Below are 12,419 nucleotides of genomic sequence, written 5' to 3'. Positions count from 1 at the left end.
ACAAAAGATAACAAATTGGCAATATATTTGCACTTTCCCATGATGGATGTAAAAAAGCTAGCAAGCTAGTGAGGGTACTTTACTAGCTAGTTACTGGTAGCCTCAACTGTCGCGAGTCTCAGAATGTAATGAAGCAGAAAAGCCCCAAGGAGAAACAAAAATTGAGACTAAATGGAATTTAAAGACCTGTGATTAATGTCTTTAAGTCCAACATGCATTTTATCAAGTGAATTTGAGACATGCTTGAATTTAAGACTTTTTAAGGATGTGTGGACACTCTGGTTTTACATGTTTCACAGAACGCTGCTGCAAATTACTCTGCCAATTTGATTTTACCATGATTCCACCGACACCTTAAAAAGGACCATAAAGAATGGAGCACAGTGCCTTATAGAAGTATTCGTACTTTATTTTGTTAAAATCACCAGCTTTAACACCAATTTCAGGGGTTTTATGAAACAGACCGACTTGAAAGAAGTTCAAATTTATTAAGAATAAAGGTAAACATACTTTTAACCATTTTACTAATACAGTTCTTAAAAAAGTGGAATGAATTTGTCTCCGTAATTTTTTACCCCTAAATAAAATTACATGCAGGCGTCCATCCTCTCCTGCTCTCGGTGTGCTACACGACACTGCAGTCGGTGATAATCTCACAGCAACAACTTACACACAACTCGCCTCGTTCTGAGGCACCTAGAGAGGGAGTCTGGAAACAGGAAGGGGAGGAGGGTCACAGAGGAGCAGCATGGTAGGTTGCATTGTCCCATAATGAGAGGAAGAGCAGAGGAAAGGAAACGTTCTTATTTAATCTTTTCTATTTATGTAAGCGTCTCAACTAAACCAGAAAATGTTATCACTGCACTGTGTAATGTCTGTTCAAGACTGTTAACAACTGAAAACGATGCACAAATTAAACAAGGATTGGGTGTTGAGATGCGTTCTACGACTTGTGATGATGTTGCAATTATTTTTTGTTTTCTGTTGGATTTAAAAATATAACCTTTATCAAAGGATCTGCAAACATTTTCTGTGTTCAACCAAGTAAAACTGCAAACATCGGCCTGGAGAAGTGCCACTGGTGCATCACCAATTGCTCATAAATAAATCCTGCTTCAAGTACTTTGTGGGAAACAGTGATTACTTGATTTTAAAGCTGAAAATATACCTGGAATTCTGTGGCTGCTGAAGCTGGATTTAATTACCACGATTTTGCTGAACCTCAAAAAAAAAAAAAAAAAAAAAAAGGAACCGACTCAGCATGTCTGTTTTAAACAATCTAAATGCAAATTTGCAGTTACACAAATCTCTACATTGTCTTACTGTAACCCTAGTGCCTTAGATTTCATCATTAATTCAACCCTGTTGTAAATTAGGGAGATTTCCATCAAATAAAGAACTACAAAGTCAGTTATGTGAAAAAAAAACAAAAAAACTTCCCTCTCACTAAACCCAGGTCTTCAGTTCTCCCTTTTCTTGGAATGAGGTGACCATTTGGCCCCATGTGATGAGAGGAAGCGTACCGTTGCACTTCTGTTTGCAAAAGTGGAAGACTGTGTTTCCAAAATAAGTCCAACTCTCCACTTCATCAATTGCAGGAGAGCAGGTCAGAGTGCTGCTACATGGACAAGCCCCTTTTTCGCACAGACCAGCCATCTGCTATTGGCAATGTTGATCAACTGTAACTTTTCATGTCATAGTGTACCTTTATTCAAGTTATGGTGGAAAGCTGTCGAGATCAGGAAGCGTTGTGTTTATCTTTAACGGAACTGTAACCTAGATTAAAGTTGCGTTCTCATCCTCTGAGAGCTTTTGATTAATTGCAGCGGAGTTCGACGCCAAGGAGAAGTTCTGAGCTTCGGTTGTTTTGCAGTTTAAGGTCAGCGCCGCGTCCAGTCAAGTAGTGTTTGTAAAATGAGTGATTTCAGGTGCGTTTGTATCCCGGCTACAAAACGGGGGAGAGTAATGGGGGAAGGAGGAGAGTCACCTTGACTGCGAAGCTGCATCTGCCACTGCGGACCGCCTCCTCGTCCGTCTGCCACTGGTGCGGCCGGCTCGACTCCGGCACGTAGATGTCTTTCTTGCGCCGGAAGCTCTGCCGTAGCTTATTCATCGCGGAGCTCCCTGCGAAGGGCAGAAGGGGAGTTCATTTAAGGAATATACCACCATCTTGGAAGGAAAATAATAATAATAATAATCCCTTCACAACTCTGAAGGTGAAACACACGATGGATACTAGCAAATGCCAGTATCACAATCTACCAATTTGTTTCATCAACCTGCCAAAATTATCCGTTCTGCCTTTCCTGTGTTTCAAAGTCTCTTAATGGGAGAAAAAATGCAAATACATTTGATTTGACTACGTTGAATAATGTAACACTTGCCCCTCCCCCACATGTTACCACTTATTGCTGGTCATGTGGGCAAAAGAAACCGCCAACACTTTGTTTGTTCTATGAGCAAGATATTAATAAGAAATTCTAATCGATTATTTTCCAATTAATAAATATTATTTAATACAATTATATAAAAATAAAATAAAAATAAATATTTACAAAATTTGGGTTATGCATTTATTTCTGATTTTTCCTCTTGTAAACCATGTTTGAGTGTCTGAAAAAGTGTTGTAAAAATCTAATGTATTATTATCATTATTATTATTATAGATGCAAATCTTTCAGTGGCTAGCTTTTTAGGATCACAATTCGATTCAGAAACCAATTTTTCTATTAAAAGCTGCCTAGAGATTTTGTTTAAATTATGTGAGTGACGCGAAAAAGTCTATAAACAAACAGAAAACATTTATTTATAATAATTCAATAAGGTTCCATATTCTGTCAAATTTCATCTGTTTATACTGAAACAAAAGCAGGTTTGTGCATAAAATTCTATAAAATACCAGACACATGTGAAATACATGACAAGTTCCAGGAATATTTATATAATAAGATTAAATGAATAGTTATATGCCATGTTTTAGGTAGTATAAAACATATTCGTTTAACACAATTAAAAAAATTATTGAACACAGCCTTTGATTCTGACTTGAAAATAAAAAATCTATCTTTTCATAGCAAATAGCCTTTTAGTAAATAGTTCTTTTCTCTAACAAGAAAAGAACAAAAATATTTCAGGTTCAAACTCAGTATTTTAGATACTGAATTTCAGTTCTTATCAAATAGGAGAAAAAAATATATTTTCAAAGTCATGTTTTTATTTACTGAGAGATGTCCCAACAGAAAGCAGAGTGTTAAAAATAATCTCTGACTACCGAACTAATCGAGAAAAAAATGACGAGAAATCAGACAACTAAAATAAACCATGCATCAGCTGCAGCCCTGTTTACTCATTGCTTCATCAGACACAGATATGACTCAAGAAGTTTTAAAAAATAGTTAAAATATATATATATATATATATATATATATAGGTCAACAAATTTATTTGGAAGACAATACACCTACAAAGAAGAACAAACCACATTTACTACTTAAACACATAACAGTTTGTGAACTTGCATCCTGGTTTCACTTTGACCTTTGTTGGCTCTCCTGCTCAACAATGGAATGTAAAATAAGAAAACTTAAATGCATCCTTAATTTTGTTCTACCTCATAATTACATGAATAAATAAATAAAATAAGGAATGTTCTCTGAAAATAAGATATTCAATGAGATTCAAACAATGAAATGAATGGAAAAAAAACCCCCAGCACATTTAATTAAAGTGACAGTACTGCCATGTGGACTCCTTCTCTTCTTTGAGTGTGGATTAAGATGCACAAGAAAAGCAGAGGCCCAATTAAAAGTTGCTGATCCAAATTAGAAGTGAGAGGTCCGTCCATCAAGCCTGGCTCAAATCTCCCAGATCAACAAGAAAACTGGGGGGACCAAAAGTCACTCGGCCGTGAAATCCCCCTTCCAACACATGAGTACAGCAAACTGCTGGACTAACGAGTTGTACCCGCTGACTTCTGAACTGATGAGGATCTGTCGGGATTTACAGTCTGTAATCCAGGAGAGCCGACCCCACGAACACACACCTGCACACGCACACACTCTGGCTGACTGCTTGCATAATGAAACGTGTCCTGCAGTGACTGGGAGCAGACAGTGAGCTTCAGGTTGAGGTTTTCTTCTTATCTGTCCATGTCAGGCTGCAGTTCTGCAGGCAGGACACAAACAAAGCTTTCCGGGTTCGATCGCGCCAAAGCACACCTCAACGCCACAAAACCTCTTGTTGTGTCAGGAAGAGAGCAGAGTCGGAGTTGCTCTGTAAGTGTGAGTCACACGCGTGATTCACGCACAACTTGAGTCAAAATGCAACGCAGTTAATTTATTTGAAGTGTGTAATCTAAGATTTTGTGATACCACCCAGAAGGCAATGAGAGGGGAGGGAAAAAAATAACTATTAACTGCTATGAGTTCAAGTAGTAAGTGTACTCCTGAAGCGCTCCTAATTTTATAAAAGCATATAAAAGTTTATTTTTCTTCTTTAAAAACAGTAAAAAAAAATTAACTATGAGGTTCCTCAAGGCTTCCTTCTTGGACCACTTGGAAGCCAAACAATGCAGCCGATAGATAAGGGACGAGGTTGTGGAGAAGTTAAAAGCACTGTCTGGATATTTAAAAAAAAAACAACAACAAAAAAACGCAATTTCAAACATCTCACAGAGCGCTGTTCAATCCGTCATCACAAAGGGGAGAGAATTTGGCACAACTGCAACCGGCCAAAATATGGCCAACCGTCTAAAACTACACACAAGGAAACCTATGGTAACTAGAGGAACGGCAAAAATTCATATATTTGCCTATTAGCAGTTCATTCCACAATTTTGGCCTTTAGAAAGAAGTCATGAGAGGCCATTTTAGAAAAAAATAAAATAAAAGAGAAATGGTGTGAAATGTGGTGTCAGTAGCTTCACAGAGTGGGGAAGCTTTTCTTCTGAAAGGACAGAGAAGTTGACTTAGGGCAGCTAAATATAAATGCACAAATACAGAGGTCAACTATGTATTCCAATTATTTCACCACAGTATGTGTCCTTTGTGTTGGTATAACAAACAAAATCCCCCCAAGACACATAAAAATTTGTAGCGGCAATATGACAAAAGTGAAAATGTTCTAAGCATGAACCCGAAAATAAGCCAGGAAAATGGACACCAAAGCAGGTGTTTAGAAGAAAAAATGGAGTGAAAGTACAGCTCTAAGTGTCATACAAGCACTTAAGCTCCAATGAGCATATTGGAAAAGTGGTAGCCTGCAGACGGGAGCAGCGTCTGAAAACAAGACGACACGCAAGGGGGATAAATATTGCTCCATGGCTCACTCCTGCTCTCCTCTATTAAACTCATTTATTTAGGTCATATCATGTTTGGGCTCACTGCAGTGCCTGTGACAGACTGCACGATTCCACGCTGCGGACTGAAGGAAAACAGATCCGTCTGCGTCGAGTCTCTGGCTCAACAAAATTAGCGCATCTGTTACCATGAAGACACGAAAATACTCGGAGTCATCTGAAAACCAAATGAAATATCACGCAGAGCAAGCTCTGGGAAATATATTCTGACTGATTATTGTTTTGACTCGGTTATAAAGATACAAAACTTGGGTTAACTATAAGCAGTGGCCTCAATGCTAAACCATCAATATCTCCCTAATCGACTGTTCAGTAATTGGCAGGTGAAATATCGAATTTATATACATATCGATATGTGATTTTTATCATCCTTGTATCAATTAAAAATATCAAAATGAAGTACTTCCAGCGTACAATGAATCAACCAGCAGTATGTACTTTGAAACATTTTCTTTGACATCCGGTAATGATCAAATAAAGCTTAGGAATATATGCTTTGACGCATACATATTTTCTTGTAAATCTTTCATTTTCTGATGGATTAAAAATTAATGTCTCTTTCAAAGAATACAGGAATCCCAGTCCGATATCTGTCAAAAAGCGAGTGTTATATGGGTCTGCGTCTAAAATCTCTGATACAAGCATGTAGAAGCATTCCGCTCCAGGATGTAGTCCAGGCCAGGTTTTCCGTCCAGCAGAGCTTGTATCCCACATGCTGACCCATTGGTTAATAATAAATGGGTCAGTTGTTCTCATACTTATTGTTGATCATTTTCCTCTGTTAGAGTAATCTCACTTGATCAAGCCTTTTCTAACATTCCACATTACAAAATAAGTAATAAAAATATGCATGATTCTTGCCGAGATCGTATCGGTTCAATATCGGTATCAGCCAATATTAATACAAATACAATACAAAAGAGAAATCAAGCAGACAGACAAAGAAAGACTAAAACACACGGGGGGAAACATATTTGCTTATTAATTTCCCAGAATTGTGATGTGGTAAAATAGAACTACTGACATAACTCATCTTCCAGATTCCTTTGCACCTTCCTGCCAGTTTCCATCCCACGTACACACGTACACATACACACACACACACACACACACACACACACACACACACACACACACACACACACACACACACACACACACACACACACACACCTAAGGATCCTGTCTGCAAAAGAGATAACAAAAGATAGAGAGGGAATCCGGGTGAAAACAGTCTGTTTGTTCATGTGCGTGGGAAAAGACAGCATTCTTTTGCAAAGTATGGATCTGTGAAGAACGCTGGTGCTTGACCTAGCCTAGCCTATGCAAATAAGAAACTAGAACTTAACGTGCGTTTGCATACACCTTGGGATGTCGGAATGCTACGTGTCTGGAAAGGGCAAAATCCGACTCCGGCTGCAGAGTTTTATGACTCGCTACTCTTAATCCAACTCGACGATCCTACTGTTCCATGAAAGAGGTCAAGAGGGTAAGGGCACAAAGTGAGCACTGAGCCGTAAAGGATCCACATTCGCCAGCGATCTGAGCCAGAAGTTTCTGACACACAGCGAGGAGCCAAACACAACAAAGGGCTTCAATTCAAGCCTCTGATAATGAACCTTTCATACCTCACTAGTGCTCAATGTTTTACACACAAACGCAGCTCAAGAGTGAATCCTGTGCTTGATAATTATAAACTTGAAAGGTATTTAAAGCCTATATTTAAATGTTGAGAGTCAGCATTTCTTCTTCCAGTGAGCCAAGCTAATTATTTTTTTTATGTTGGAGCTCAGAACTTTCCTTGGTTTTTCTAAAAATAATTTTTTTTTTTTTTTAGATTTTTCTCAAATTTTATGAGTATTTTTGGCGGAAATGCACTTCTTTTTTCCCCTCTCCCCGATCTACAACGGCCCTATGGTGTTGACTTTCTATTGAGTGATTCTTTTTCTTCACTTGGAAAAAAACATGAGCTTTTTAGAGGATGTAACCATAATAACACAGTATATAAAAAACACAGGGTAGGGGAAAAATTCAAAAGATGTAAAAAAAAAAAAAAAAAAAAATCTGTTCTGCAATAATTACAAAATTAGTTAAATAGCTGTGCATTACTTTTTTTCTACTAAATATTATACACAGGCACAGTTTTGGTCCTTAGTGCTTAGCAACTACTGAATCTGACATCTGTGTCAACACTAAGAGTCAGGGATTATTCAACTGTGAAAACAAACCAGGAGGTCAACAAGGTGCAACATATGTTCACAGTCTAATGTCAAACAATGGCACTGTGTAATAAATCTGCATTACTGTGTCACTCTGTCAGGTGGTGACTTTATTGTCACTCCAAGGATTTTCCAGTAAGAGTTTTATGGTTTTAAAGCTGCTGCATTCTATCAGGATTTTATACGAAAAACTGACAGAAAATAGTGTTTTTTGTTAAATGAAGAGAAAACCAAAAGGACAAGCCACAAAGAAGCGGCGTATAGTGTGTGTTAGTGCTGCACAATAGCAGGAGTGAATCATGTTTGGTACATTTAGCTCCTTGATTAGCCAAATAACTAAAAAAAAAAAAAAAAAAGCAACATGGTGTATGAAAATGGAAAAGCAGGCGAGAGCTTAGAAAAAAAACAAAATGGCAGGAAAATCAGTACAACACAAATAAAAAGAGAAGAGAAATGAGGCAAGATGTAGTTAATAACTGCAGATTACAAGGATGGAAACTGATGAATGAAACCATGAAGAGCTAGAAAAGTAGTTATGTTTAGTTTTTTAGTATTTATACCACCTACTGTAATCTATTATTAGATACGGAAACCAAAAAAATAGCGGATTCTAATTCTGTACTGTTTTCACTACACAGAAACGGCACTGAAACAACCGTTGGTACGTCCTCCACAGACCATTTGTGGCTTGAAGTGGAGAAATATAAGAAATCGGCTTGTCTTGTGTGTAAAGTAATGTTTCTGAGAAGTGTCGTGGCGTTGCAAAAGCTACAAACCACAAGCAGAACTCAACAGACACTAAAGCGATCGGCAAGTGCAACGAAATAAAAACGGCTTCCACAGAGTACAGAGAGGTTGGTCAATTATAACATGATGTGCAACCAATTTCTCTCTCTCTTTCAAGAAGTAGCTGGTCTGCTAGTCCAGAAAATACATCGGCTCTTCCACTTAAATTATGCACTACTTTCTACTGGTCTGTCACATGCATACATCAAATTTGTAGGTGAAGTTATGTCTAAAACTTGAAAAAGTTGAAGATTTATGAAGATTTCCGTAAGACAAAATGTTGTTGTTTTTTTTTTAAACTGTCCTAAATTGTTTTGTTCCCAACAATAGACCAAACACTCACAATAGGTCTGTCATGATAAATTTGCTAGACAATAAATTGTTCTGGAAATGAATGGCATAAATGATAATATTGTTATTTTGAAACCATTTTCAGGTAACATATTGAATGTAAGTTCGCCCTCTCAAACGGTAATAACCTTTAATTTTCTGTAGAAAACTCCACATTGGGATTGGAAATCTTTTTAACTATCCAAAATAACACACAACCAAACCTAACAAACAAAACGGATAATGAAGTCTCTAAACAAAATTGTCCTTCAAACATATTCATCACATCATCAATCGATTAATTGGTTGTTATAAAATTAATTGCTTAAACATGTCTGTTTAAATTTGTGTTTTCGGTCTAATTGTTGCAAATTTTGTGACAATCGGTTGGAGTTTGTTTCTTCCCAAAATAAATGATCTCAAGCATCAAAAGTCACATTTTAAAACTTGAAAAGTAAAATACAACAAAGGGCTAATAGAAAGGTTAAAAGGCATCGATTAGGGGCTGGAGTCAAGCGGTCGTGTGGGGCAGTAAAGGCAGTGATCGGTACTCTGCTGGACCTGTCGGAGCTCCAGTACATTGGTGCTGTGAGAACCCTTGGCTTCTCCACTGTTACCACTAATGAGAACAATTACATAAGAACCATTTATACCCACTCTGTAATCATGGGAACGTACACAACTCCGGAGTAAACGGGAGAAGGCAAAACGTCCTACTAGGTCTCACTTTTTTTCACAATTATTACCATACTTTAAAAAGAGAGAGAGAAATAAAGAGAAAGAGAACTAACAGAATATACAAATAAAATAGATGGAGTAAGAGTTTTGTCGACTCCCGTTTGTCTGTGATGTGCCTGGAAGGAAGGAGCGAAGGAAGGAGGGAGGGCTGTGGTGCAGTAGGCTGCAGATGTAATAGTATTTGAATAATCTCTCCAGGAAAACTGATTAATCCCTGCAGAAGGCTCCCAGGGATGAGTAAAGCAGTTGAGTTTCAAAGTAAGGACGGAGTGAGAGGCTACAAGTAGGAGTGAGCGTGAGAGTGAGAGGAAGAGGAGCAGTCCAAGACAAAACAATCCAACAATCTCCTTTCTCCACTTGTCCCACCGCTTTTGCCAGCCGATACCGTTTATCCCATTTTGGAAATTCTGTTCTGTGTGTATTTATAGCCTCAAGATCAACAGTAATACTGTGCATCCTCAAATCGTAGGGTAGACTGACCCCAGACGTTGCCGGTACTGTGGAGCTCAAATTTGTCTGGATGTGCTGTGTGCTTTGAGTTTTTTTAATGTGTAACAAGGAAGAGCTGGAGGTGGGTAAGGGGATATGTTGGATGTTGGCTTCACAAAGCTAACAAGAGACCCATAAGGGAAAGGGTAATAAGAATTCCACCATTTGGGACCAAAAACTAATAGAGTATCTCATATCACAGTGTTTTCCAACTCTGGATGGGTGGGGAAAAAAAGGTGACAACCTGCATGGACAGCTGCTTAATTTGACAGGAGCAGCAAGTTATTTCTTGCTATAAACATGGCTTGTGCCTGGTGCGCTAAAAATGCATCAAACCAAAACTGATCAATAGATGTCTCCTCTGGGAAGTGTCCTCTGAAGGGGCGGAAAATGGAACAAAACCGAGACGGAGAACTTGGCGCCGGGTTGTGGAACAGTGCTCAGCAGCCACATTCCCAAGACAAAATCTGTTTATTGTTACATGAAATAACTAGATCTGTTACAATAATACATTTTGCAGGATAATAAACTGTCCCAGCAGTTATTGCGTTAAATGATAATATTGTCGTTTTGAGATCATTTTGAAGTAATGTAAAGGTAATGGCAAGATCAAATATCAATAAACTTCAGATTCTAATGAACATTTATCAGTGGAACTGGAAGTCATTTTAAATAACCAAAATAAATAAACAAAACAATAAATAAAATGAATGATGAAATCTCTGTAAACAAAATTGTCCTTCAAGAAAAGGGGCTAGCTCAGACCAAAGCACCAGACTGCAGACTTTTGTCATCCAGCTTTTGGTAGACAGAGGGAAAGAAAAAAGGAAAAAGCAAAAAATCATGCAAATGGAAATTTCTGAAATTGTTTTAATTTATCATGTGATTAATTGCTTTATTGCTTATTGCAACAGGTAAAGAAAAAAAAGCTAATTTCTGATGACCATCTCAAAACACTGGTAACATGGTTTACCCTCAAGTTTCAGTTATGTTTCAGGAGTTTTATGGAACAAAAGCTAATGAATAAGAGCAGCTAAGTACATACCATTCCAGTTACTCATGTTAATGCTGTTTACAGCAACTGTAATATGTGATTAAGACCCTAATGAAGTTGCCATGTGATTCAGAACTTGAATTAAAAAGGTTAGTTCACTGCTTTAAAAAGTTTGGACCTTTTTAAAGGTTGAGCTCTAATTTAAAATGTTAGAATCAAACTGGTCAAACCTGAATTATTCAGCACTATTGCTATTCTTAGCAGGGTTTTTTTTTTTTTTTGACCTGACAAACATTTAGTAAGAGAATTTCCCCACACAATGCAGAAGTTGATTAAAAATAACCATTGACTAATCAGTTACTTTGAAAAACATTCACAAATTAATCAGCTAGTAAAAATCATTAGCCGCAGCTCTAGATAGAACAATGTGGTTTTGGTTCAATAAGTCTATGGTGACAAAACATGACGAATTAGGGAAGCAGATACACAAAACCGGTACTTCTCTATACTGACTTATAAATAGTCCAGTATTGAGAGTCCAGGTTCAGACATGAGTGATCCAATGGCTCACTTAATTAGCAAAGTCACTCCTCAAAATGTAATGTTCTGGGTCGCATCAAACCACAAAATTAATTACCGTCATACACATTGACACTCGGGGGAAGACTGACCTAAATTGAGGCCATTCAATACCCCAGATATGACATGATGTCTTCATGAGAAGTAAATGGATATTACTGTGAAACAAAAGCATTTGCTGCTAAAGCTAAACTTCAAATATTTGGTTTTTTGTTTGTTCTTTTAAAACACAGTGAGATCCCAGATATTGGAATAATCTGAATAAAATCAAAAAGTGCCATATTTGTTCTGACAGTGTAGAAAGAAATGGTGATAGCAGCATGCCAAAATAACTGAACACTTGCTCAGGAATAGATCTGCCTTGCCGGCACTGTGCCAGTTAAATTAATTCTTCCTTTGCATCTTTATTGAATGTTTAAACGACCCATATTTGAAAATGCATTCTAATATGTGGGCGCATGCAAAGACATCTTTTTAGGCATTTGAAGACATTTCTGCAAACATAATGCAATTATGCAAATGTATGGAAAGAGATCATGCCGTTGGTGTTATGCAATTCAGAGCCATTTTTAAAGCCTTAATATCTTCCCATTCTGGAACCTTCTTCATTAAATTTACCAACAGGCCAATAAGCAGTGGGGGAAACCGTCTGATCTTTGCAACTGTACATGTTAAGTTATGTTTCTGTATTGTCTTAAATACTCATTTCATGCAACAAAATGCTAATTATTATTCATTTTAAAATCATAGTTTGATTTTTCGGTTTTGTTTGTAGATTCTGTCTCTCATAGTTGAGGTGTACCCAAGTGGGAAACATGAAAGATTACCACTTTAAATACTTATTTTCCCAGCTGTAAACGAATCAGTAGAAAAATGCTAAATTATAAAAATCCCACCATTTATTGCAGACTGTGAGGAAATAATTGGA

At 37.4% G+C, this 12,419-nt stretch overlaps 1 protein-coding gene across 5 annotated transcripts in view; it reads right to left on the bottom strand.

Annotated features, from left to right (window-relative positions):
- The window catches only part of numb (NUMB endocytic adaptor protein), a 53,715-nt gene that overhangs the window by 20,364 nt on the left and 20,932 nt on the right, over window positions 1-12,419 (bottom strand). For all 5 annotated transcript variants that reach the window (XM_088002734.1, XM_088002729.1, XM_088002731.1 and 2 more), the window contains exon 2: window positions 1,988-2,124. In XM_088002734.1, the coding sequence (XP_087858860.1) occupies window positions 1,988-2,113 (126 nt within the window). In that variant the 5' untranslated portion in view covers window positions 2,114-2,124. The remainder of the gene's footprint in view (window positions 1-1,987; window positions 2,125-12,419) is intronic.

The sequence above is a fragment of the Poecilia mexicana genome, unplaced genomic scaffold (assembly GCF_051168715.1).
Source record: "Poecilia mexicana isolate PSO_F unplaced genomic scaffold, ASM5116871v1 scaffold_22, whole genome shotgun sequence".
Taxonomy (NCBI): Eukaryota; Metazoa; Chordata; class Actinopteri; order Cyprinodontiformes; family Poeciliidae; genus Poecilia; species Poecilia mexicana.
This window is presented reverse-complemented; position numbering and strand designations above follow the sequence as displayed.